This window comes from Amblyomma mixtum, chromosome 6, assembly GCF_055824585.1.
Source record: "Amblyomma mixtum isolate Tamu chromosome 6, ASM5582458v1, whole genome shotgun sequence".
Classification (NCBI taxonomy): Eukaryota; Metazoa; Arthropoda; class Arachnida; order Ixodida; family Ixodidae; genus Amblyomma; species Amblyomma mixtum.
The window spans coordinates 55,575,375-55,600,766 of NC_143017.1; the positions used below are offsets into that span (position 1 = coordinate 55,575,375).

At 46.4% G+C, this 25,392-nt stretch overlaps 2 protein-coding genes across 5 annotated transcripts in view; one reads left to right on the forward strand and one right to left on the reverse strand.

Moving 5' to 3' along the window:
- The window catches only part of tmod (tropomodulin), a 123,076-nt gene extending 121,401 nt beyond the window's left edge, over positions 1-1,675 (forward strand). For all 4 annotated transcript variants that reach the window (XM_089547982.1, XM_089547983.1, XM_089547981.1 and 1 more), the window contains one exon: positions 641-1,675. In XM_089547982.1, the coding sequence (XP_089404108.1) occupies positions 641-684 (44 nt within the window). In that variant the 3' untranslated portion in view covers positions 685-1,675. The remainder of the gene's footprint in view (positions 1-640) is intronic.
- Positions 1,676-8,379: 6,704 nt separating this feature from the next.
- On the reverse strand, positions 8,380-25,340 carry Txl (Thioredoxin-like). Its single transcript, XM_089547985.1, has 8 exons — positions 25,179-25,340; positions 24,401-24,671; positions 23,143-23,265; positions 20,811-20,877; positions 13,536-13,629; positions 12,843-12,921; positions 9,958-10,062; positions 8,380-8,626 (listed from the first exon to the last, which is right to left on the reverse strand). The coding sequence occupies exons 1-8, from the start codon at positions 25,271-25,273 to the stop codon at positions 8,597-8,599; spliced, it is 864 nt and encodes a 287-aa protein (XP_089404111.1). The 5' UTR covers positions 25,274-25,340; the 3' UTR covers positions 8,380-8,596.
- Positions 25,341-25,392: the final 52 nt, after the last annotated feature.

Sequence of the window (25,392 nt, forward strand, 5' to 3'; positions counted from 1 at the left end):
TGGCGTAAAAAAAAAAGGAGAAAGGACAAATAATGGCTTGTTGAAAAACATGAGCCAAATGGCTGTTTTACATACGAAAAGTGCAGCGCTATTCCATTGTGCCAGAGAACAGATGGGGATGGACTCTCTTAATTGAGCTCTTATCCTGAAATCTCTCTCCTGTTTGCTGCCAGGTAGTGCAGTTCAGGGGGATTGTATTGTTGAAACAACGGAATCATGCGTCGCAATTGCTCCCTCAGTTTTTGTCTTTTTCTGATACGAGTGTGCTATAGTAGGATACCACTTAAAAAAACAGCAGTTGCTAACACTGGGCCGCGGTCCGCGGCGTCTTGTATTACTCCGCTGGCCAACCGCAACTCTAAACGAAATCAGCTTTTTAATGCTTTACTATATCAGACAATCCACGTATCAAAATTCTAGAGCTTATAATTTTTTTTCTTGTGATAAGCTTCTTGTTTACGTAACACGAAACGTTTAAGTAGCGGACTACTTTTTTGTTGTGGAGGAATTCTGTGCACGGAGGCTGAATGTGGGCGGAGCTTCACTGCAGACTTAAGTTGTATCCGACTACTATAGTGTTGTGAACTCTATGGGAAGGTTGCTGCATACATCATTTTTTTTGTTTTCCTCTCCATTCCAGTGCGGCTGAGGCGCAACGCTTCGAGCAGCACCATAGCTGCCTAGGGGAGAGCCTCTTCGTCCAAGTCGCCGTCTTTCCCGATTTATATATTTCTTCTTTTTTTTTTTCCTCCTCCTCTCTGTAAACTTTATATCCTAGAGGCAAAGGGCGGCACTGCCCCTTGTCTGCACCGCAGCAGAAGCAGCAACAGCGTCCCTGATTTGTCCTTTTTTTCTTTTTCTTTTTTTGTGTGTGTGCAAGTGTGTGTTGGAACTCCTGCTGTCCACCTCAATCGTGACACCAAGTGTACAGCCAGCGGCGAAGATACCCTGGTGCATTTTTTTTCTTATATTTTTTTTTTCTCTTGTTCTCCCTCCTGTCCTGCTTCTCCCCAAAACAGCCTTTGTGACGTCGAAGGAGCTTTGCAAAAGGGCGCACAGTGTTGCTGGGTGGCTGGTACGGTGTTCACAACGTGGAGCCAACTTTCTTTTTTTTTTACGGTTTACAAGCACTGAGGATGACTTACGGTTGCCGCTCTTTTTGAGCAAGACGCAAGCTGGTGCAAGAGTTCTCGAGCTTGAAGGCGGACTTGGTCCTCTTTTTTTTTGTCGACCATGTGCTCATAGATTGCAAGCGAGTGCCTCTGGGGTCGCTGTGGGCTGAACCCAACAGTGTTCATTTTATTGTAGTCTTGGGCCGCGGTATACTAGAGAGAGGTCAAGGAGCTATGCATGCAACTTTTACTGTTCAAAGAGAAAGGGAGGGCCCAATTCACAGGGTTGACAAGAGGTGGGTTGTGTAACTGGTCTGCGGCAGAGTTGCTGCCAAGTCAAAATGCCATTTTCAAGTGCACCGCCCAAACGTGCCAGCTGAGTATGCAGTTAGGGAAAGCAGGTGTGCTTGATTTCGCCGTAACGCGCTGCAGTTTGGCTCGAAAGCAACCTACTGTACAGGCAGAAGCGGTGAGCTACCCATAGAGCTTTGTGCTGAAGTGCTAAAAAGAAGGCCTCGATTCCGGGCCTGACATAGTGGCCGGCTTGGTACCCGCTCTCCCCCCCCCCCCCCCCCCCTCCATTTTAGTGAGGTGCTGCGTGTGTGTACGCTTCTGTAGAGACTTGTGTTGCAGATTGTACATTGTTTTTTTCACATCGACACTCATTTTCTTCGTGTAGCGTGACTCATCACACAGTGGTGCGTGTTGCGACCTCATTTCCACCACATCTCTAGACCGGTGTTTTTTTTTTGTTTGTTTCCTCTTCTTTATTCTTCTCATCATCAGTGGCAGCCTCTCCTCCTTGTCATTTTTTTTTTTCTTCTTTTTTTTTCAATGTGGAGAAGGAGGGGAGGTTGGGCCTGTTGTCCACTCCTTCATTTTGCTGTGTGACAGCAAAGAAAAAAAAGGAATCAAATTGGACGAGCTCACGCAGCGAGGTCGCTGGTGCCTCAACGTCGCGTTACACACCGGTCCGTTGTGCTTTACCGCTCTGGCACTGCCTCAAGTATGCCTGACATTTTATTTTTTTTTCTTCGTTTGTTGCATTTTGTTACCACCGTGTACAGGCGAGGTGTTATGAAACGTTTGCACCTGTGCGTAAGCGAGAGACGTGCGTGTTCCATACGTCCATCGTTGCGACAGTTTTTTTGTACAGGATTTAATTTGTACGGGAAGTAGTGGATTGGTTGCCTTACTTTGTTTTCTTACTTTTTGTTGATAGTTTTTTTTGTAAGAAAGTAAGTTTTGAGTACGCTTTATGAATTGTTGAGTGCGTGACTGCGTCACTTTGTTGACGACACGTGCCCAGAATGGAAGCAGTGTCGTGGGCAGCACTGCATCAACACATCCTGGTGAAAAGGCAGGCATTATGTTTAAGCATCAAAGGTGGGTGTGGGACAATCTCAACATCACCACTGAGCTTGCAACTTCTGTGTTCGCAAAGCACGCAAGCATGCCCAGGAGTTTCGCGTGCTGCGTCGGCTCCCAGTTGTTCTGCAACGCCACAATTCACGCGGTGAACCCTGTTGTTCATCACTAAGCTGTACATAAGTGCATTGTTTTCTTTTGTTGCCACTTCTGACAGCTTTTTTTTTGTTTTTCTTTTCTATGTTTGTTACGGCACCAGCATTTTTGTATTGGTCGCTTTTAATTTGCAGGGTTCGATGATATAGCGGTGGGAATGCTTCTATTCATAAATGCCTGTGTGCTAGCTGTTTGAGAGTCTTGCGTGGTGCTGCCATGAGCGGACACAGTCCCTGCTTTTTTTTTCTCGTTCACCATGCACCACATATATTCAGTGCTCACAGCCACGTCTTGAGCTTCTACCATGCTATTTGTGTATACCTTGAGTAATAAACTTGAGCAAACGAGTGTGGTCTCCTCCTGTTTCACTAACTGGCACTTGCTGCATTGAAATCTCTGGAATCTCTCCCACTCCCTTCCTCTTGCAACGTTTTCATACAGGTATATCAAGAAGAAATGGGCTTGTGCAAGGCATGTAATGCGAAGGCAAGATAACCGCTGGTCCTTAAGGGTAATGCAGTGGATTCCAAGAGAAGGCGAGCGCAGCAAGGGGAGGCGGATGAGATTAAGAAGTTTGCGGGAGTACGGTGGCCGCAACTGGCGAAAGACAGGGTTAATTGGAGAGACATGGGAGAGGCCTTTGCCCTGCAGTGGGCGTAGTCAGGCTGATGATACCATTCAGAGTCCACCGTTAGGAAGAGGGTTACCCAAAAGTTTGCAGCTAGATGACATCATGGTGAAACTGAGGCTGTCTGATGGTGCCTGCTGTAAATGATATGAGTAATAGTAGGTTCATCACTATTACTTCACTGGTTTAGCCCATTTACTGTAGATGTCAGTGCACGTTAAAGAACCCCCAGTAGTCGAAATTTCCGGAGCCCTTCACTACGGCATCCCTCATAGCCTGAGTTGCTTCGGGATGTTAAACCCCAATAAACACAAACGAACATTTCTCTGGTTTATAGACTATATCAAAACCAAGGATTAGACCGAGAGGATGTCGGTCAAAGCAAAGTAAGTTTCCATGTATGCAGAGATACGTAGATGCAGTTTTCTGAACGTTTATCCCGTCCATTTGGCAAAAGCGTGCTTTATGCTTGCTAGCACTGACTGTTAAGAGTAGAAGGCGTCTCTTTCTATGCATTTAGTTTTGGGGCCAGTTTGCCGTTTAGTTCCTGATATGCCCATGACAGCAGTGCCTTCATGGTTCAAATCAAATTGGTTTAGCCCTTATGCATTCATTGCAAATGCCAGATAAGGCCCCAAAGTCGAAGGATAAATGGGGGTCATTCTTCCAGAACAAGCGTAAAACAATACAAATTATAACATTTGACTGAAATGCAAAAGCTGAAATTAGGACAGATGAGAAGGTACAGTATGTAACGAAAAGGGTTCATGCTTCAAGGGTTCAAGTTAAGAGAGAGAGAGAGACTTCAATGAATGAAGGAGAGGGATTCAAGTTAAGGATAACGCACCCAGCTACGGAAAGAAAAATGATAGCTGTAACATTAAAAGACCGGAAGCTGGCAGAGTGGGTGAGGGAACAAACTGGTTAGACTTCATAGTCGAAATCAAGATGGAGAAATTGGCTTTGGCAAGGCATGCAATGCGAAGGCAAGATAACCGCTGGTCCTTAAGGGTGACAGAGCGGATTCCAAGAGAAGGCAAACGTAGCAGGGGACGGCAGAAAGTTGGGTGGGCAGATGAGATTAGGAGGTATATGGAAATATGGTACTCGCAGCTGGCAAATTAAGGACAAGGTTGATTGGAGAGGCGTTAGCCCAGCAGATGCGTAGTATAACGCAGGCGTACCCATATGATTCTTTCTAGTTTCCTACCTCCTGCTGTACAAAATGCAAGATGCATTGGTGCCTTGAATGGTACCGTAGTTACTCGCATAATTATAGTGCGCCCCCAACTTTTTACCCGGATTTTTGGAAGAAAAGACAATTTTACTCGCACATTTTGCGCGCTCTGCTGCGCCAGTATGTACTGTACCTACTTGGGTCCTTGCAAGGCAGACTCGGAAAGATCGGCGCGGCTGCGTTGCCGTGTGCGGTTGCGAAAGGAACGAGTGGCCCCAGCTCCTCGCTCGCGCTGGCGGTCGCTTTTCTGGTCAAGCAGTTGCGCGCGAGCCCGAATATCCGACACTACCGAACCGTTTGCTGTTTGGTTTGCCGCTAGTCGGCCGGGCCGCGCGCGCGAGCCCCGTTTTATCGCCCATTATTTCCTTTTGCTCCCACTTCTGGCTTTGCGATTGTTTTGTTGTGCGTGCGCCGTCATGCCATCCCACGGGGAACTACATGACCTGGGGTAGGGCGAGTATGCGCGTATGCGTCTTATATTTAAAATCAACTTCTTTGTCGGCCATGAGGGATGCTAGAGGGGGGCGTTATGGCCTTATAGGACGTGCTCGGAAAATTATGATGCGTTAGCAACGGCGACGGGACCAAGCTAGAAAGATACAACGCGCTCGAGCGACAGCAGAAGAACGCGCTGCACGACTCGAAAGGCGTCGCAGCTAACGCAACTGACCAGGCTTAGCCAGAGCTAAACCACGCGCCTAATTTTTGCATAATTTGCGCAGCCCCTTTTTAAAGCCCTAATTTAAAGGAAAAAGTGCGCAAGTTACGCGAGTAAGTACGGCATTTGTGCTGACGCGGTATAACGTACTGTAATGGATTAAAAATTGCGGTTTGTAGGAAAACATTTTTTCCTATTTGGTTAGGTGCAGAAGGTCAATGAAGTGCATTGAGGAGGAGAATAAATATTTTTTTATTGACAAGATTGTAAGAGGTAACGAGAGGGATCCCTACAGTCCAGGGATCGTTGGTCGGGACTGCAGGCGCGGCGGGTCGGCCATTGCCAGTGTTCCGAGCGGGGGTCGTGCAGGGCAGCCCCCATTCCTCCGTGCAGAGGTGGGTGAGCAGACGTACAGGAGTGACCTGACAGGCTCACAGAGATAGCATGAGAAGACATGCGTGCTCTATCGGCTAGAGGATTCCCACTACAGCCCGAACCGTCACTTCTCTATGCGAGACATCGTGAGGACCTTAGCTGGTGGTTCTACTATTCTTTGCAAATTATATTTTGAAAATCATTCGAAAAAGGAAGATCGGGGGCAGCTAGAACAGGAAGAGGAAAACTTATCAAACCAATGGTAGATTGGTAGTTGTATCGACATCCTCTTCGGGCAGCGTCCTTAGCCCAGGACTCCATTGGCTGTCGCTGTCCTGCGCGCCCTCTCAACTCTCAATCAGCCGTTGCTGGTCTTGTGGTTTTTTTTTTTTTAAGGGGAAGGGGGGGGGGCGGTGTCAGCTATATAGCCGCTTGAGCTCGCTCGTAGAGCTCCTACACCACAAGCTTGACTTTGCTCAACCGTCTCTAGCCATCTGTGGACCACTAAAAGCTATAACTCTCGCCCTTAGTCAAATGACTACAACAGACTCCATTTAAGGCGAATTCGGTTTAGACGAATTCTCGGATAAGATGAACAATGCGAAACTATGTAGTTGGTCTCCCATAGGGCTCAATGTGGAAAAAAAAATAGCAGTGGTTTATCTCTGGTTAAACCTGAGGATTGCGAAAGCAAGCAGGAGAAAGAGTGAGGCGATGGAGAGCACGCGGCAGCGGGGGCACCTCTGAGTCACCCGCGCAGCGACGGCGGCGGCGCGCCAGCTGTGCGCCGTGTGACGTCACTGCTCATCGCGCATGCGCAGTATGGCCTTTCGTCAGCTCCGCAAAATGGCTCGGCGAGTAGCGTAGTGTTGCTTTTTCAACAGAAACCGCTCGAGACGAACTTTCGCAGAGACGCCGTGCAACAACACTCGCGGGGCAACCGCGCAGCACTGTCAGTGAAATGAAAATATATCAAATGCTTCCGCGCGAGAAAGTGCGCCTCCCATAAGATGGCTTCCACGCACCTTTGCGCAAAACTGCGGAAGAGACGTCTTGCGGGAGAGCGCTTTATTGTGGAAAAGAAGCATTCTTGCCGGGGCGGAAAAGGCAGGACACCGTATGCGCTGGCGCAGCGACATGATGAGACCTCGGCATCGCACTCCCATCCCGTGCGCGCGTTGCCTCGCACAGGCTGAAAGGCGCGTACGCTCAACGTGCACCCGCTCGTTGCCTTTGGGCTTAAAAACTCCGGGGCCGCATTCTCAACTGCCGCAGAGTCGCAACACGTGCGGCGCGGAAGTGGCCAGATATCGGCGCCGCGCGCATTTCCTGGAAATGCACGTGGTGTGCTTGCTCGTGGAATTGGTAACAGCTGTGCTGCAGAGGGAGAGATATAAAATCAAGAGAGAGACGGGCACCATTCACAGCAGGCTGGAAAGCAAAATTCAGGAAAAAAAAATAGAAGCCACCGTGGGATATAGTGAGAAAAAAAAAAGAAAAACGTTAAAGATCACTGCGGCACCCGCAATGGAGAAATGCGTAAGCATGACGTCACATAAACACGTCGACGTAGCACTTCCACACTTTTCACGTCAACTGAGACTCTTGACCGGAAGTCGATCACTTACTGAAACCACGATTATTTGTCTTAAGTTCCATCTGAGATTTCAAACTTCGCCCCACTCGTTTTCAAATTTGGCGCCACGCGTTGGCTGCGCCCACACTTGCGGTCACGTGGTGGCAAACTTCCGGCGTTTTCAAACCTGGCGTTACTTTTGCTCTGGCCCCGCCCACTTTTTGGACGTTTTTGGCTCTCATGAACTAATTAACTCATTTTTTGATGCTCTATCCGATTGTAGCATTCTTTTTGCGTACACCCATTCGTTGGGACGTAATCGTGAGGACAAACTCGTGCAAACATAGCCATACAATGCTTACACATTAATAAGAGATGGTGGAAAAAAAAATAGACCAGTGCAGTTTTCAAGAATAACATGAGCTTGTCTCATGCCCTCAATCTTCAGCTCATTTCATGCATAGTGCAACAAATGCTCTATATATAATTATTCTCTCTCTGAAAGCCCATTTTATTGTTTTCATGTAATATGCATCCTTAGCATGCCCACATATCTTTTTTAGGGGTGCTTCTGCCAATACAAACTTCTGATAAAACAAATTTTCTGGTCCCTTCAAGTCTACTTTATGTATGATCACGGTGAGGTGTTAATGGAGCCAGAGATAAACAGCAGTTTCTTGATGTCATGTTCAGTGTATGCATTATGATGTGCACTATTCTGCACAGTGGAGGTGGTAATCAGGCTTAACGCAATTGTCATAATGCTTGCGGAACAAGACAAGAAATCAGGTTTCACCAAAAACAAAAGGCCCTGCATACAACAGTAGCTCGAAAAGAACAGGTAAAATAATACCACTCAATAGCTGAAACTAATCCACAGCATATGTTGCTGCACAGTTAAAGCGGTACACACACGAGCAATGGAATCCCCTTCTAAGCGATGGCAACTGCACCGTGATACAATAGTGGCTCAAAAATAACTGCTAAGAAATTTACCAGTCATTTGCTAGCGCGCCGCGGTGGCTCAGTGGTTACGGCGCTTGGCTGCTGGCCCGAAAGACGCGGGTTCGATCCCGGCCACGGCAGCAGAATTTCGATGGAGGCGAAATTCTAGGGGCCCGTGTACTGTGCGATGTCGGTGCATGTTAAAGAACCCCAGGTGGTCGAAATTTCCAGAGCCCTTCACTACGGCGTCCCTCATAGCCTGAGTTGCTTCGGGACATTAAACCCCAATAAACCAACCATATACGAGTGACAGCAAGACCAGACTCCCTGCAAAAACGCTTTATTCCAGCCTGAAATGTACACAAATGTACACATGCATCAAGAAGAGTTGTGCAGCATGGCTTCACTCAAGATTCCATTTAACATTAAAGCCTTGCTCAGAATGATGCTCTCACACCCTCTCAAAATTGCATACTAAGGAAAAAAGCAGCAGGTCATCACAAGGCCACTCCTGTGTAAGGCATGTTTGTCTTGTAGCTTGCTAATGGCTTTCTCCCTTCTTTCCAGCCACCTGAAAAAGAATATTGAAAAGCCGATAACTGAATGCTTCGCAAAAGAAAAAGCAGACGGTTTGGCATGGCTAAGCGCGGTGTATCGTGTGGTAGCACTAGTCAGGCATTTAAGGTCCTTACGTGATAAAGGCATTTTACCTAAAGGCCCTCTACATAAAGGCCTTTGCCCTGAGGGCATTTATCACGAAGGCCTTCTACCTAAAGGCCTTCACCCAGGTGAAGGAGGCCTATCATGTGTACACAGCAGGCAGGCTTCATGGACATACGTACATACGTATGTATGTATGCCCGAAATCGGAAAATGCACTTCGCAGTGCTACCGCACCAAAAAGCCTCGTCAAATTTTTACACTTCGGAAGCGGCTAAGACATGGTATGTGGTGTTTAAAGCCACACTGGGGATAACTCCATGCAATTTCTGTTCTCGGCAAAAATATTAATTCTTTGGTTTTCTAAGACTATGCTTTTAGGCACCAGTCGCTTCAAAATCACCGTCGACAATAAAAAGGCCTCCATGATCACCGCACTGAAGCCAGTGGTGGTGCAGCCTGCTAGCCTCAGAGATTATCGGTTAACACGGCACTGATCTTTGAGTAATGATGTGAAAATGGTTGCTGGCAGCGACACCCATAACACATTTCTTGGTCTTTTTGGAGCATCAAAATTCTGTCTGCAATGAAAATCGACCCTCTGTCATTAGAACTCCCTAATCTGTCAATAACTTTGGTGATGCAAGCCAAACGAAAGGACGAGAGTTCATTTCTTCCCTTAAAAATGAGTCTTATGTTTTGCGGGCAGCTATTTCGGCCCCTGCATTCATTTTCTTGTTCAAAATAATCAGATTGTTCCAAGTGAACTCGGAAACAACACCCGACTACAGTAGATTCTCGATGATACGAGTCTCACGAAGTCTCGACAAATACCCTTGTCATCCAAAGTGAACGAAATTCCTACACAGAAGCTTGCGAAATGCATTCACGCAGATATGTTAACACCTGATGGGATTTATTCATTGCTGCATGCTGCTGTTCACTGCTTGGAGTGCGCACAGCATGACTGGTGACGGTGCTTTGGCAATGTTTGGGCAGCACGTCATGTCCAAGGGTGTGGTCGTTGCTTGGGCTTTAGTATCATTCGTTGAGGCACAAGAGAGAGCCCAGGAACCTGAAATTCAGTGCAGTGCGTACAATGCACTCTGGCCGGAGAATTTTATGGATCCACATGATCCCGAAGTTCCGTCAACCGTGACCGTATCATCGAGAGTTTACTGCACGCAATTACCAACCACTTCAATGCAGCCCAAAGCGCGAAATCTACAAAAGCACCCTTACCCGTTTGAATTCGCCCATGTTTGTAGTGTTAATTGGGCTACCATAGATGACCAGGTAGTTGATGCGTGTGGTTTCCGTCCCGGTCTGGTTGTCTTTGACAAAGATCTGCGAATGGGCACCAATGAGTAGTCACTCAACAAAGCACACCATGAAGCAAACACAAAAAAGTGTCAACAACATGCACCGAGCGCTGTGCATACGGAAAAAAAACTAGTACAGGCTGCCACTCTCATTATGCTGCCTTACGTTACGAGTAGCAGATGCCTGAAGTTCTCCTTCAGAGATGAAATACAAGTTCGACTTGACATAACGGTAAGTAGCGAGGACAAATGAAGATTGCTCAGGCGCTAGTACAAGAAATTTTTCGACCTGCCCAGAGCCAACGAGCATGCATTAATTAAGGGAATTCGCCCTTTGCGGACAGAAGCTCGGCTATCAAGGAAAGCAAGCCAGTGTAAACACTTCGAGATCAGCAACGAGAACTCTTCCTGTCAGAATTAGGCAACCCAATTCTGACAGGAGTAGATGTTCGCACACAGGTCACCACAGAATCTATAAACAGGGGTGAAAAAAAAAAGTGAAGAACTCAAACAATGCCACTGAGCCTCAGTGCAAAGTCTACAAATGTGAGACATGTCTGGGCAGCTGTGAAAGTGTGGACAGCACCTTCTCTTCCCTGTATGTGCCAAAAATGCAGGAAGTCGGGGTTGTCACAACAAATGTGTTCTACAAATTCCTGCAGTCACTAGTGCTATCAGTGTTGATCCAGAAAGACTATAGGGCTGTGATCCTCGATAGTAAAGGCTCTCCCTGGGGCATGTTATCAGTCACTCAGCATCAATACGTTGCTAACTTCACTGCAATGGTGACTTCCCCTGTGCTTTGCTCCCGAGCTTAATCAACAATATTGTAAAGCAGTTTTACAGCATACCGTGCAATCAAGCAGCATAGCGTAGTTCAGTGTAGATTCACAAGTCACTGACCAGGCTACTAAACATGAAACGAAGTTTCACAAGCACTATGGGCTCCCTTGTTTCACATTTACAAGCCCAACCTTGTGGGGACGCCTTCGTCCCCTGCGTTCGCTTTCCCGCATCGCACACCCCACTGTTGTTAGCTCCCCCCGAAAAGCACTCCTCTGGGTTCGGTTACTTTTAACTAACAGGGGAGGGCGCTCGCGTCGCAGCGACACCAGCGCCACAGATGGCGTTTTGCTGCGCGCGCGCGAGGGATAGCTCGCTCTCTTCTCCCTGGGACAGGGAAGCGTGTTGGACGTTCGCGCGCAAAGCTCCGCTCTTCGCCGCGAGCGTCCTCGTGTGGAAACGTGTTCCCCTCAGCTCGTCCCGTCCGGCCTCAAAGATATTCCCTCTGCCCTACCGTGGGCGAACGTTCGCTCGTAGCCGTGCTGGTGAGTCGGACATCCTCGATTCCTCAGTGCATTTTGTTGCTAGCTGGCGTTATTGTTGTTATAGCAATAAATGCCTTGTTTGTGTCAGCCAGTGTGTCGTTCCTTTGTTCCTGCAGAGCACGGCCCGCCGTGGTCGGCGTGCGCTCGGTAGCGTACGCGACTACGGGGTGGGGTAAGTGCAGTTTTGAACTGTGTCAGCCGCGCTTAATCGGGGAGAACGGATTTATCTCCCCGAATTAAACCCCATAACCTTCAGCTCGCTCGCTGGTTCTTGCGCAATGTGCCCTGCGAGGCGTGCTTGAGAAGGTCTTTCGCAAGCCTTGCCAATTCCATGCACAACCACAGTCAAAAGTCTTTGGAGCAACACAGTCTAATTCCACTGCTCTTTTGGCAACTGGTGTGGAATGCACACATGCAACCCGATTTCAAATGTGCGTAATGTACACAGCGGATCACTACATCCCAAACAGTGTGCCTTAGACACGAAAAAAAAAATTCACTTTTGCCAACAGTAAAAACCTGCATATAATATGAGGTTCGTTCCCCAGATGTCAAGTTACCACCTCATATTATACGCACATCCAAACAATATTCAGCCCAATCCACCAGTTCTGGTTTCGTTAATATTCAGCGCTATCACCATCAAGCTAGAGGAGTCACTATGTAGCGGCTGCATCAGTGGGTATTTTTCGCTTTAAAAAGTTGCCACTTACAAAAGTGAAAAAAAAAAAAAAAAGCGTCAACCCAGTGCCCCGGATAACAAGACACCATGAACACTGGCACATACCGCGTCCGAGAACGAATAATGGTCTGCAGTATCTATGATACCTACTTCCTTCTCTACTCAACAAGTTTGGGTTCACAAATGCTGTCATTTGCTCCGTTACAGTGAACTACATAAAAAATCTGTTTCTTTAGTGTGTTGATTTTGTGTGTGTGTACAGCGCAGTATGCGAAATGCTTGTTTTCATCCACGATTAGATTTTGATTCCTTACAAAATCAGTAGTTATTGGGTCGTTTGTGCCTGGCCCGATAGTTTGCGTATTGCAAGGAGCCAAAAGTGCTGGCCATTGTATTTTCTGCGCAATGTCTTGTTTTCCTTTCTCTACTTTTTTTTCTTTCTTTTTCTTTTCTTCGCCCCACCCAACTGCTACTGAAGCAACACAGGGGTTGGGAGCTTCGTTAAGCCGCAATTGTGGCTTTTCTTTCCCTTCTCCTCAGCCATGTACCTGACTGAAAAATAAACCTTGAACCTTGAAATAAAAATGACAGGACAACCATGAAATTCGATATGAGGAAGCTCCGATAGCAGTTGGATTTGCGCTCGATGATTGCGTTGATGCTTTTACTCTAATCAATGCTTCTACTCTAAGCTGAGGCTGCAGACAGATGACGTCGGGCATCTCTGCCAAGTGCCACTGGTACTGCTATGCGGTAAAGGAAACTTAAGAGCGAGGTCAAGAAGGAAAGTCCCACCTGGAGGTTCTGGACATTCTGGAACTTCACAAAGCGCAGAGGCACAACAGCTCCCTCTTCAAGGTCCTTCCCAGTCAGCCTGCAAAGGGAGTGCAAGAAGAGAAAAAAATTCCAGCACGAAATTTAACCCCTAGGAACAATGACTAATGACAAAAGGAAAAGGCGGGGCAAAGGCCTCTCCCATGTCTCTCCAATTAACCCTGTCCTTTGCCAGTCGCGGCCACTGTATCCCTGCAAACTTCTTAAACTCATCCGCCTACCTAACTTTCTGCTGTCCCCTGCTACGCTTGCCTTCTCTTAGAATCCACTCCGTTACCCTTAAGGACCAGCGGTTATCTTGCCTTCGCATTACATGCCCTGCCCAAGCCCATTTCTTCCTCTTGATTTCAACTAAGATGTCATTAATCCAAGTTAGTTCCCTCACCCACTCCGTCCGCTTCTGATCTCTTAGCGTTACACCTATCATTTTCCTTTCCATAGCTCGCTGCCCTGTCCTGAGGTACATGATGTCCGCTTGGCTGAACAATCCAGTTCAACAAACCACACCGCCGTATCTCACAGAGTTTTAAAAATAAATATTTGTAAATGTAAAAAAATATAATCCTGTCTAATACACAGTTCATGCAGCAGTATCCAGAGGGAAAGCAGGATGCCTGTGATGTAACACCGTCGCCAGACGCTGCCAAAACTCACGTGAGTGTCTGCACAGCCTCCATGCCGACTGCCTGGTCAAATCCCAGGGTCCTGGGCTGGTTGATGAACAGCTTGACAGTTTTGGGCCCCAGAGCTGGACAAGAGTGGAGAGCATGCGTTCATGCAATGCTGCTTGAGGCACCAAATTTAATATCCGCAAGTATAAAATTCAACCACTATCAACAACACACACAAACGTTGCTTTCCTTTAACACCACAACCAAATAAACCTTGTTGTGGGTCATCATCATCATCAGCCTGAATGCGCCCACTGCAGGGCAAAGGCCTCTCCCATGTCTCTCCAATTAACCCTGTCCTTCGCCACTTTTGCCACTTGGCCAGCAAAAATAAAGTAAACAGTAAAATTTTAATTCAAAGTCACTGGTACAGCGAAAATGTTCTAATTAACCGCGTTTTCAAACTAACAAAGCACAGCAAAAGAAATACGGGACCCACACAAAACATTTTGTTGAAGGTACGCGCTACCTGCGTACCTTCAACGCCTTTCAGGCGCCATTTTTTGTTTTGACTGAGATCGATTACTTTTTCACCTAAATAGTATATTCAGGCCTCAAGAAAGGGAATTTTTCGAGCGTGAAAGACACGCAGGTAAGTTCTTACAACTATGTGGAGAATTCCGCACAGTGTATGATTTGTCAGAAATAGTAACACCGAAATGTTCTCGTGTGTCAGGTAAACACCCTAGGGATCGTGGAATCACTTTGTGTTCCAAAGATGCGCATTACGCTCGAAATTGAGCAAAAATCATCTATGTTTTCACTCGTGGCCATATCTGTCTGCAGCTCACTGTTATCTGAAGTATTACTTACTGCGTTCACAGTGTGGCACAAAAAAACAACTTATTTGCAACAAGAAGGGTGCTAAATTTGCAGAAATAATGAAATCACTGTTAGGCGCTCCAGTTTCTCAGAAAAAGCTGTAAGTTTGCCGCATACGCAATTGTGTACAAAGCACCTGAAAGGTTAAGGCTGAACTTTCCAATTACTGTATATTGCAGCGTAAAAGTCGACCCCCCACCAATGCGTGGCCCTTGCTGGTTAAAATACACCGACCCCAAATGTAAGCCATAAGGCACACTGTAAGGTACACCAAGACAATTGCATCCAATTATTGTTGCCACTAAAAACCAATAAGGCACTTCCAGGCCAGGTGTTGGTTGGCAACAAAAGACAAACCTATTGCCGAGAAAATTAGATTTAACAATGGAGCATTTTTTGGCCATCACTCAGTTCAAACCCCCCACATCAGGACACCACAATCGCTGGTAGAAGTGAAGAGCAACTTGGCCTAACTTCAGAGGTCAGCATGAAAGACCATGCTGACGTCACCGTAGTTTGCTTATGAAAACGGCCAGGTGCAGTAATACCTGTACAGTAGCCAACCAAATTTTCGGACTCTAATACCCCTGTCAAACGGGCAAGTTAAGTGCACTTACGGGGAGTACGCTTTGGCATCCCAAGTGACACTTTGGGCTACGCGGTGCTAAACGGGAAAGCAAAGTGCACTCGTAGTAAAAAAGAATGGCGTCAGAGAATGAGCGGAATTTCTGAACAGGACGATGGAAAAGAAAAAAAAGACTCATAATATTTGATTCCTTAACATGATAGCGCAAATAAAACGAGGTTCAACAATTTTTAACGATGAAAAAAAGTGAAATAGAAGAAAAGCCAAGTCCAGCCAAGACTATCCATAATTTTGACAACAAACAAGATGGCGGCGGGCAGCGATGTAGCATCTGATCACGTTTACTTGTTTTGTTGCTTCGCTTGTAGCTATATCCAACGAACTTTTTTCTGAAAACAGTGTTATAGCACGTAAAATAAAGTTGTAAGTACTTTTTATGCACTATAAATTTTGTACCTTTAGAACCGCTGGCGTCGAGGCTACGCACTCGTCAGCAAAGTGTGGCCCGTGAACGCACTTCTAGTGGAGTGCACTCTTCTGTGAGTGACACTCCACTTGCGTCGTTTAGATGCGACAAAGTGTACTTACAGAGAAGTACACTCTCCGTAAGTGCACTTAACTTGCCCGCTTGACAGGGGTATAATACATCCGACTTGCACGACACTTTGGACTTTACTCAGGAACTGCCAGGCACCTCATAGGAACGTGTACATATTCATGACTGATATTTCGGACCCTATGGAGTCTATGATCAAACTGTGCGAAAGGACGGGACAGAGACAGGAAACATGTGTACTTGTTTTCCGTCTCTGTCCCCGTTCAATCATGAACGAGAGGCACCAACTAGCCCGCCAGAAAACTCTTCTATAGACTCCAAAAGATAGATTTTTCTTTCGGACTGAAATATATATACCACCAATGCTGTGGGGATCGATTTTTCGACCGGGTGTTCAGTTTTTGACCAAGCACAAGACGCAAACGGGCATCAGCATCACAAACTGGCCCTTCACTTCCGTAAAAGGTCCCATCTTGGATTTAAACGCAATCATTTGGACGGACCGACTTGGATAAGCTCAGCTATTCGTTCCTCATTGTTGCTTCTGAGTTAACAGCATGCCCTACAGTGACATCAGGGTTCAAGGTAGCCTTCATCAAAGAGTGCATGATAGCATTGAAAATGTGAGAGCGGCAGCATCTGCTGCGGTTTAGATGACGCCATACGCGTTGCGGGGCAGATGGGGGGAAGTGGGGGCGGGATGTAGCCAGAGGGTCTTGCTTAATCTCGTTTCTTCCAGTGGGTTTTCTCTCTTTGTCCTCACGACCGCTGTTGCCCCAGGAAACACACTGTTCTTGCTTCGCGCAGCACACATAGTAGCGGAGGGCGGGGTACACTTATGGCTTATGGGTGTTTAACTCTTTCGCTACCGCGCCATAGGCCATCGATCGCATATGATCGATTCAAATCACCCGCGCAAAAAAGCTCATTTTGGAGACTCGTGTATGTGCTCCGCCATCTAGCTAGCGAGCTCAACAACTGCTCTTTCGATTGCAGCCTTGGTTTCAGTGTTTTGACATGAGGGGGCGCCGTGAAAAATAAAACTTTGAACAGCCGCAGCGGCGTCAGCCGGAGAAAATGGCGTCCGCGTCGCCGCGCACTCCTCGAAAACGAAAGCCGACACCGAGTACGTCGGCCGGTTTCGGTTTCGTTTTTTGCGACGAAAGCAGCGGTTATTAGTCGGCCAACAATGTACAAACGTTGGATTTTGGTTTCGACAGCGAGACTTCGCCTCGGGAGCCTGGAACGTCAGCGCGTACTTGCATGTAAGTTCTGTTTTCATTCGCTGTGGGTCTTCTGCGGTTCAAACGGTTTGTAATTGATGAGAGTGGTTTATTTTTGTGCTTCAGGGTCTTGACAACGTATGGCGAAGGCAGTTTGCCAAATGCTCAAGGTCGCGTCGCGTTTTTCAACCAAGATGACAGCTAGGTGTCCATATCGGCACATCGCTGCAGAGCGGCGCTCGGAGATTAGCTCGACTTCTCGACTTTTTTTTGATGCTCTTCACGGCGGAAATGATGAAGACCGTGTGCGGAAACACTAATAAGTATGCATGGATGAAGATTTTCAGCAAGTTCGGCGTGACGGCTCATGGGAAGACGTGAATCTGTTGGCGATGCTGATGTTCATTGGAATCATCATATACATTGGAATTGTTGACCTGCCGCGACTTTATTTCTACTGAAATACCAGAATAATCTATTCTGGCCCTCTGCCATTAAAAATCATTTCTCAAAATTGGTTTTTCGCTTTTTTTGTTTTTTTTTTTTTTTGCACATAATGGACCCGGATGATTCAGTGGCGGCAGCATCTATTGGCAAGACTTGGAAAGTGTCCTGGCTTTCGAACCACATCGCTAAAACTTATTTCATTGATTCTGATGTTTTAGAGCTTGCCTAAAATGCCAAATTTTATCAGCTGGCTTTCAGGGAGCAGCTCATTCAAGAAATCTTCGGGTATGATGAAGGAAATGAAGTCCACGCCCCCAATCCGCCCATAGAATCCATTCAACACCAAGCGAAAAAAATTAAAAAAAGAAGAAACTGCAAGCTCGGCTATCAGAGATCAAGGGAGGAACAAAGATAAAACCTTATGTGAAGTCCCTGTCAGTCTACCTCTGCTTCACATCTTCACCCCTGATTGCTCTTCACAGTGGCACCACAGTCATGACCCCTGACTTGACAGGCCATGGAAAGTGCAGTAAATTTTTCTCATAGCTGAAAGTGTGAATAATGACAGCTATAAACATGTGCAACAGTTTGTATATTCCAGTTTTTCTCTAATCAAGTTCTGGCTTAGTCCAGCCGGTAATTTTTGTTTTTGCTATATACTTTTTTTGTGTTTTTAGCAAATTTCACAAATAAATGTTCCTTTACTTTCGCACACACAACTCTTCTGTTTGTTTCATTCAGAAGTGTAACTAATAAGCTAGAATTTCATGCATTGCAATATGTGCTGGGTGTATTAGTTCTTGTAAAAAAAATTTTTCTTTCCGTACACTCCAAATCGTCCATTTTTCTGCGGTAGCGAAAGAGTTAACGTCCCGAAGCGACTAAGGCTATGAGAGACGCCGTAGTGGAGGGCTCCGGAAATTTCGACCACCTGGGGTTCTTTAACGTGCACTGACATCGCACAGCACACGGGCCTCTAGAATTTCGCCTCCACGGAAATGCGACTGCCATGGCCGGGATTGAATAATGCATTACAGCATGCATCGCAGTGCATTCATGGCATGACCCAGTACCACATCGCAGCCTGGTATTGGTGACCTGAGACAGTGTAGACATGGCGATAGCTTGACTCTGGCTTGATTACAATGCTATATTGTCGCTTGCAAATGGAACAGAGGAAGCAGTGAAGTTCACAAGTCTTGATGACGGTTTTTCATGGCGGACTGTTTGATTAACGGTCCTGCCGAGTCCAAAAAATCAGTTAGCGACTCTCTCTCACTCTCTTCTCACTCTCTATGAGTGTGAGCGCATAAGTGCGTACTTCTAAGCTTTCTAGCTTATAAAAAGGTCTGTCTGCAGCAACAGTAGCCTCTGTGTCATGAGAACATGGTGATACGAAGTCACCTCTGCTCCAGTCTGCGCACATCTCGAGCTCACATTCATTTGGCACACCATTACAAACACGAATAAAAAATGTTCACTACAGCCAAAATAAATCATCTGTGCAAACAAAACACTGTTCAATAAGAAGGTAAACACATGATTGATACCCCAGAACAGAACCTTTCCTCACTTCAGGATCCAAGCCAGAGTTTCTGAACTGAAAAACTACTTACTGAATGAGGATTACATTGAAAAGTGAAGTGTCAACTCATTCTGGGAACGTAATCATGGGTACGATGGTAATTACGCATTTCCTGTCAAATCGTGGGTTCGATCCCGGCCGCGGCGGTTGAATTTCGATGGAGGCAAAATGCTAGAGGCCCGTGTACTGCGCGATGTCAGTGCATGTTAAAGAACCCTAGGTGGTCGAAATTTCCGGAGCCCTTCACTACGGTGTCTCTCATAGCCTGTGTCGCTTTGGAACGTTAAACCCTAATTAAACAAAACTAATAAACTAAACTGTCAAATCAAGTTGCTCTGCAAGAGGACATGCGAGGCATGAAAAATCTGTGATGTAACCGCTGCTTTGTTGTTTCAATTTGCTCCCACTCTGGTATGAACCTGCTCCAGGAGCCAGAATCGCAATAAATGAACAAGCAGATAAAACATTCCAGTTTTTCTATGCCTTCAGCGACCTGAAGTTAACTTTGATGCTATATTCACTGTTCGGAAGGCCTCCCCTCTCCAAAAATCGAGCCCAACTCCTCCCCTTTTAGAAGTTTCTCGTTAAGCATGCATCCCCCCAACACACACACTTCCGGGGTACAATAAATTGCCTTGGGCCACTGCCGAAAAATATTTCTGGCTACGGCCTGAACAAGACGATTAAAAAAATTCAATTACAAGTTATTTGCTGGGTGCTGGCAAACTCCACATGGCAATTTATGTTCACAAATTTTTCAGACATCATCGGAAATCCAACAGAGCCAAAATTTGGTGTCTACACCCGCTTTAATGAGGAAAGCTACAACTGCTAGGAATTAGAAACGGGCAACCAGCAACCTAGAGACAACGGTCATGCAGGCAAAAGGCGTTGGTCACACTTGAAATGCACCGCTGCCTTTGCTGGAAAGACCGAGGGAAAATGCTGCGGCTGAATGAACGGCAGAACAATCCAGATTGTTGGGCTGCTCAAAGACCTAACATGTCCACAAAGCATCAGCTGCAGAAATAAATTCCAGTCTTTGCTGGCTGTGAAAGTACAATATACTGGTAACTGTAAGTATCAAATGATTCATGGTACCTTGAGACCATTTAGCATTACACCAGAAAATTTAGCCCAGCCACTTCTCTTATGCGATAGTGCTCTCTAGGCTGCTAGGTATTCTGGCTGCATCCCTTTCGAACCTGTCCAGCGCAGTAGCGTTTCTACACCAAAGACAGAAGTCCGAGTTTCGCAGTAAGCTTTACTTCGGCCTCATTAAAGGTGCATTGAAGAGGAATCTGAACTCGTCGTTTTGCTGCGGGAACTCAATCTACACGTTCCGAGCATTCTTAGAAACTTCGATTTATTGCCCTGTGTGGCCGATTTCCCTAATTAAATCGAATTAACGCGCGGCTCCCGCCTTTTTTTTTTTTTAATTCTGCCTCGTACGGTGGGCGGAGTCGACCAACCAGGGGAGTGCCTTTCACCCAGTTCCGTGGCGGCTTGCCGCTCTGCCATCGGCGGAGTAATACGTAGTAGTCCGTAGAAGCAAATAGTCCGCGCGTATTTTTATTTCTGCGAGCTTATTTTGCGGCTATATTATCTGCAAATGAAACTATTTATTCGCGGAAACCGAAAAAACAAAATGAAGCGAAAGCAAAGCCTCCACGGAGCTGGCTGAAAGGCACTCCCCGCGTTGGTCGACTCCGCCCACCGTACGAGGCAGAATTAAAGAAAAAAGGCGGGAGCCGGGCGTTAATTCGATTTAATTAGGGAAATCGGCCACACAGGGCAATAAGTCGCAGTTTCTAAGAATGCTCGGAACGTGTAGATGGAGTTCCCGCGGCAAAAAGACGAGTTCAGATTCCTCTTCAGTGCACCTTTAAGTTCGTTTCTTGCAAGTTTTAGACTGCCTTCTCTAAATGTGTCATGGCTAGCAAAACAGGGAGTAAGAACCCTAGAGAAAATAAGAACTCTGAAAGAAGGAAAGACCAAAGAATGAAAGCAGGAAGGAAGGAAGAAAGGAAGAAACTCACTACTGGGCGCCTGAAACTTGATGGAATGGAGCTTCACAGGCTGTGTGAATCCGAGAGAAATGATGAGCTGCAAAGAAACGACCGACGGAACACATTAGAGACGACACTAGCTATGGCAAGGCACTTGCCAAACATCCTGTCCATGCAATAACCACATCTGAACAGCACAACCGCACCTCCATTTGCAGTGAACGTTATCTGCACCCTGATCACAACCGCACCGATCACACTGAACACCGTGGAGTCACGTGAGGACACACGCAACAACAGAATATGTTTGTTCTGCATCTTCTCTGCACTGCCAAGTATCACCACAAAGAGTAACAAACTTCCTGAGTTGTGCATTTCATTGAACATGCTGGGCACATCGATAGCACGTTCAAACAGTGCAAACTATGCAAGTGCAGTGCATACAAACAAGAACAATGAAACCTGGCAACTTATAATGTTACATCAAGTACAGCATCTGTACTCCTGCCTAATGGTTGCATTGGGCAGAAATATCCAATCTGTTTAGCCTCGGTGAGTGCGGACCTCTTCAAAAGGTAACGATAAGGTGGCTATTGAAGCATGCATGAATACAGGAATACAGGAAATTTGGTAACCAGAAAAATATGACTACAAGGAAACCAAGATACTGAAGAAGCCAGTTTGAGAACCTCTTGCGTAGTGTATTCCAGTCAGCACGGGACTACAGACTACCAGCTTTATAACTGTGCTCATTATAGAAAAGATATAAATTGGCAGTCCTGCGTAGGATAAACATTACTGGCAATGAAATTCTACATGTAATGCAACCCAGAATTCATTCAAAGGTGTGATACGGAAACCAAGGACAAGAGAATAAGCACGTATACCCAAGAATGGCATTGCCTCTGTTCTTCACCCAGTTCATACTGTGCTATAAACTCCTTGTTTTGAGTAACACAGTAGCCTAAGCCAAAGTTATAACCCTACAAAATACTTGCCAAGCACTAATAATGTCTGCCAACATCTTGAGGTGAAAACTGGACATTTTCACTGCCAATAATGCTGCTGTCTATAATGTAAACATACAATACTTAAAACAAAAATTGCAAGTCTGTTTGTTCTACATTCGCAAAAAAAAACGTGGTGTTGCCAGAGCAAGTTGATGGCCCATTTTCTTCAAGAGAAAAGCACTCTGAACGTGGCTACTTTTGTGTTCAACACTCGAAACTTGTCCTGCATCGCCTTTCATGACATTATTATAAATACCCTGTCCTGTAAGCTTTGTGCAGTGTTCCCTGAAAAAGAGGCATGCATCTGCTTGGCTTGACTTGGGCAAGTTGGCTTTGTTAGTGACATAAAGTAAGCGGTAAACCTTGAGACCAACACAGCCAAAATGACATGCAAGACATTAGGAGACCACGTGCGTTATAGTTCACATGAGGTGCCAATGGTTTCAAGACAAGTTAAAGGTGCACTGAAGAGGAATCTGAACTAGTCTTTTTGCCGCGGGAACTCGATCTACACGTTCCGAGCATTCTCAGAAACTGCGACTTATTGCCCTGTGTGGCCGATTTCCCTAATTAAATCGAATTAACGCCCGGCTGCCGCCTTTTTTTTTTAATTCTGCCTCGTACGGTGGGCGGAGTCGACCAACGCGGGGAGTGCCTTTCAGCCAGCTCCGTGGAGGCTTTGCTTTCGCTTCATTTTGTTTTTTAGGTTTCCGTGAATAACTAGTTTCATTTGCAGATAATATAACCGCAAAATAAGCCCGCAGAAAAAAAAATATGCGCGGACTATTTGCTTCTACGGACTACTACGTATTACTCCGCCGATGGCAGAGCGGCAAGCCGCCACGGGACTGGGTGAAAGGCACTCCCCGCTTTGGTCGACTCCGCCCACCGTACGAGGCAGAATTAAAAAAAAGAAGGCGGGAGCCGGGCGTTAATTTGATTTAATTGTGAAAATCGGCCACACAGGGCAATAAATCGAAGCTTCTAAGAATGCTCGGAACGTGTAGATTGAGTTCCCGCGGCAAAAAGACGAGTTCAGATTCCTCTTCACTGCACCTTTAACTATTTGTTACCACTTTGAAAACAGAATAGCAACTCATGTAGACTTGCACACTCCAAAGTCAAGTCGGCATGGGGCAGAGCACAGTGAAGGGCCCTGGGTTATCTCCAGCAGTGCGTCAGTCTCGACACCAGGAGTATATTTTCAGGTGGCACTCGCATGCAGAAGGGCACAATTTGGAACTAGGGGGAGGTTGGAGACTTTTGACCCTGACTATACAAGCAATACTGTTAACGCAGCTTTGCTGCATCCCACCATATTAATGCCTGTGTGTAGCAGCAATGGTGCATACCTGCTCATCACAGTCAGATTCCAAGTAACCATCCCCCGAAGACAGGCATCCCGCTAGAGGGTGGTCGTCGGACTCATTTAGGCATTCTTGAGCACTCCGATCCAGGAACGTGGACATGTCAACCTAGAAACAAAGATCGGTGGTCAAATATCTACATGGGAGGCAGTATACTATCAGCATGACATGGAATGCGAACAAAATAACAGGAATGCAAAAACAATATAAAAATATTGGTTGCTGGAGAGGAAATGTAGGTGGAGTACAAACCAAAATATGCCGAAACTTCACAAGTTTGAAGAAATATTTTTTTCATATAAAATGTTTATTTCACTTCACAACTCGGAATCATCCTTTTATTGGTGGAAATATTTTCCTCAACACTGACTTTTGAGCCGTCCTGCAATGTAGGATATTAGGCAAATTCGCTGTGTGTTATGTGTGGTAAAGCTTCAAACATTTGACATAGACTTTAAAATCTTATTTCTCATCCTGCGCTGTGGTGTCCTTATGACAATGTGGAAAAATTATGTTTTTCTTGCAGAACTACAATCAACTCGATGGGGTCGAATTTTCAAGAATGGTGTCCAGAATAGAGTGGTGGATCTTTCTGAAAGCACACGACACACAAAACTGAAAGCACATAACACAACCCTTGCACAAGAAAAGTTTAGATCCTCTTGAACGCATGCTAGTGGGCAAAAGCTTTTGCACAATAAACTTTTAGAGTTACTGCACAAAACAGTTTCCTACATGTAGCACGCTAGGCATACATGGGTTAACACTTGATGCAGCAGTCTTCACAGCATCTTAAGTGTAAATCAAATGTACTTGTGCTCAGACTCAACCAGACAGGGGTCCTCTCGTTTTGCTGTCCTTGATGCGCTATTTTCATTTGCTTTTCATTTTACACAGACAGTACATTTATTAACAATTACGAGTTTCAGGGAACGTGGGGCCAGGCATTGAAGGCAATAGTATGACACAGCTACAAAAGAGATCGGCAAATATTCCAGCCGTTGTTATTAACTGTTCAATACTTGCAGCGAAAAAAAAAAGAGTGCTGTAACCTGAAAAACACATTCCCGAAACTAGCAGAGCATTGAGGCAAGGTAATTATCAGACGTCAACAAGTGAGAAATATGTTTTGCTGCAAGCCCTGCCCCCCCTCCCTGGGATGCAAAAGTACGTCCTCAACGTGCACAACTCAGAAGACTGGGAGAAATGAACGCTTAGGCTCAAATGTGAGCTTGGTACTTGCATGGCCGTGGACCTTCTCACTGGTGGCCCCCTCCGGAGGCTCTGAACTCAGCAGCTCCTGGATCTTGGCCTCGAGGGTGGCCGGGTCGGCGCCCCGCAACGTGGTCAGCTTCGCCTTGGCCCTGAAGAACACGAACGTCGGCACCGCGCTCACGCCATGGGCGGCGGCGATTTCCTGGCACTGGTCAATGTCCACCTTCAGAAACACTGCCTGGGTGTACTTGCTGCTGAGCGACTCGAACACGGGCGCCATCCTCTGACAGGGCCCGCACCTGCGATGGAACGTTGAAGACGTCAAGGAGCGAACACTGTCGACGGCAACACAACATTCGGGCGATAAACGGTCCCCACACCAGGACACTAGGCGCAGTGGTAACGACGACAACTACGTGCCATCACGAAAAGACAATGCTATGGGCAAAGGGGCGTCGAGGTACTAGTTAGTTGATAAAGGAAAGGAGCGGCCGCCAGAAGCGAGAAGTTCCGCTTCTGTTGCCGAGTGATGAAAGTAATGCAAATTCTCTCTCTCAGCTGCCATGCCCTGACAAAGCGAGCCGACTAACACGCCCTTACCAAAAGACCAACAAGAACAGCAAAAGGCCGATTGTGGTTGTCAAGGTCGTTAATTAGACGCAAACACATCACAACCTCAGCACCGTAATGATTTTCGACCAGTGAAAAATTAATTCTTAGAACACGAACACGCGCGAATGATGTCAGCACTTTGGACGTGGTGGTGCAATGGCCAGCCGACCCGAGGGACCAACTTAGCTTCTCACCAGCTTGCAGTGAAATCAACTATCACAAGACTGGCTCCAGAGTTCGCCAATTCCGCCTGAAAACGAGCATCGTCGGTTATTTGTTTCACGGGCATTGTTTCTCACTGATGATCACAGAACAGCACGAATGGAACGTCGAGGCAACCGGCGGCCGTTTCGCAGACGCGGCGCCGCTCTTGCACGACGGCCAGGCGAGCAACTAAACTAATGCTAA